The following is a 1,740-nucleotide window of genomic DNA, read 5'->3' on the forward strand; positions in this document are numbered from 1 at the left end:
CGTTGCAGATTTGCCCGGAAATCGATATGAGTCTTTTAATTCTATACTCCTTCCCCATCCTAACCTCATCCTTAAATATCTCATCATTGACAATCCTTGATAATCCTCTGACGAGTCTGAAAAGAATATGGACACGGGACCTTCTAATTTAAATCCCTTCCCAAGATTTTCGAGTACTTGAAACATACCGCATATTTACTCATTGTATTTTTTTTTTGTACAGTTGTTAATTACAATAAATAAAAATATTTGAGGAAGTAATACCAATAAACACAGATTGGATCTGGATAGTAAATTTTGAATGAAAAACATAATCAATGAACTGTCCAAATAAGGAAAACATGGTGCAAGAGAGGAAGAATGGTAGAAGCCAGTACCTGGTCCGGAATATCGACTCGCCCTCAGTCAACAGTCTAACTCGATTCGGAGAGGATGGGCAACACGGAGAGCAATGTGACCAGTGGTGTCAAGAAGCAAGCCGATACTTCGTCCATCAAGATCTACAAGCTTGTAGACCTGAAAGGTATCTCATCATCTTTCATTAGAGTAAAAAATATAATTTGTAAAAATAGCAAACAGTTAAGTAAGTTCATTCCACACACACATATATACCTTACTATCTCAGGTTTTCTAAAAATTCTGCATAATTTTATTGGTGTGGGCTTGGAAAAATTTGAAATTTTACTGAGAGACGTGGCATCTCGTTTTTTGATTACACAGCTGTAAAAGCCTCAACAAATATTGAACATCGTTTTGTAATCGCTGTAGAAGCTTTCCTAATTTTGTTAGGGATCCGAGATAGGTATCATTTTAAATTACATTTCATACTCTTACATGCAGTATGAAAAGTATACAGATCGGGGATAAGACAGCACTTTTGAATATCTAATTTAAAATTGTCATTTCTTGTACGAACCCAATATATCTATTTTTCTCCATTTTTGTACATAACATTTAGTATTTATTTATTTTTTATTATTGCTAACAATAAGAACTGTTTATTTTTATCAACTAACACTAAACTAGGTATAATTACTAGTCAAAATTGATAAGTCTGCCAAGTATAGGTAGGGGGAATAAAAAATGGCGGGTCAAAACGTTAAAAATAATTAATTTTTTTTCGGAGCTCTATATCTTTACAACTATCAACAACAGTAGACAATTTAAGAGAGCATAATTTAAAGTAGAGTAAATTTGCTAAAATGTAAGCGCCAATAGAGCTATTAACGTCAATATAGCTTTTTAAAAAGCAACATTTCAAAAAAATATTGTATGCAACATATTGAAATATCAGTAGTTAGTTAATTTATTTTGAGAAATCTAAATCTCAGGAACTATGAGACGTAAAGATGTCTATTAGCACTCAAATGTTTAAAAAAAAAGTTTAATGAGCTACAAAGTAGTTTATCACGTTTATTTTCATAAGAGTAGTAGTTTCCATGAAATTTGCTAAAATAAATTGATTTATTGTTATCCAATAATATAAATTTTCATTAGCCAAATTTATATTTATATGTGAATATCATAAAAACTACTATCCGTAGAAAGATGTGTCATAAACTAATTTATAGTTAAGTTAAATTTCCTTTATTTTGCGTGTTGACTTGTAAGGATTATGTGCGGATCTATTTTTTCAAAAATCCAACATTTTATACGAATAACTAGAAATTAACATTTTGTGAGTTTCAACAAAGATCATAAAAACTACTAGTCCTACAAAGATTTTTTTTTTTTTTTTTT

At 30.3% G+C, this 1,740-nt stretch overlaps 1 protein-coding gene across 1 annotated transcript in view; it reads left to right on the forward strand.

The window, feature by feature from the left end:
• Window positions 1-423: 423 nt before the first annotated feature.
• The window catches only part of nan (transient receptor potential cation channel subfamily V member nanchung), a 69,053-nt gene continuing 67,736 nt past the window's right edge, over window positions 424-1,740 (forward strand). The window contains exon 1 of the mRNA XM_014421401.3: window positions 424-523. Within this exon, the coding sequence (XP_014276887.1) occupies window positions 433-523 (91 nt within the window). The 5' untranslated portion in view covers window positions 424-432. The remainder of the gene's footprint in view (window positions 524-1,740) is intronic.

Source organism: Halyomorpha halys, unplaced genomic scaffold (genome assembly GCF_000696795.3).
Source record: "Halyomorpha halys isolate HHAL.00 unplaced genomic scaffold, Hhal_1.1 Scaffold318.1, whole genome shotgun sequence".
In the NCBI taxonomy this organism is placed as follows: domain Eukaryota; kingdom Metazoa; phylum Arthropoda; class Insecta; order Hemiptera; family Pentatomidae; genus Halyomorpha; species Halyomorpha halys.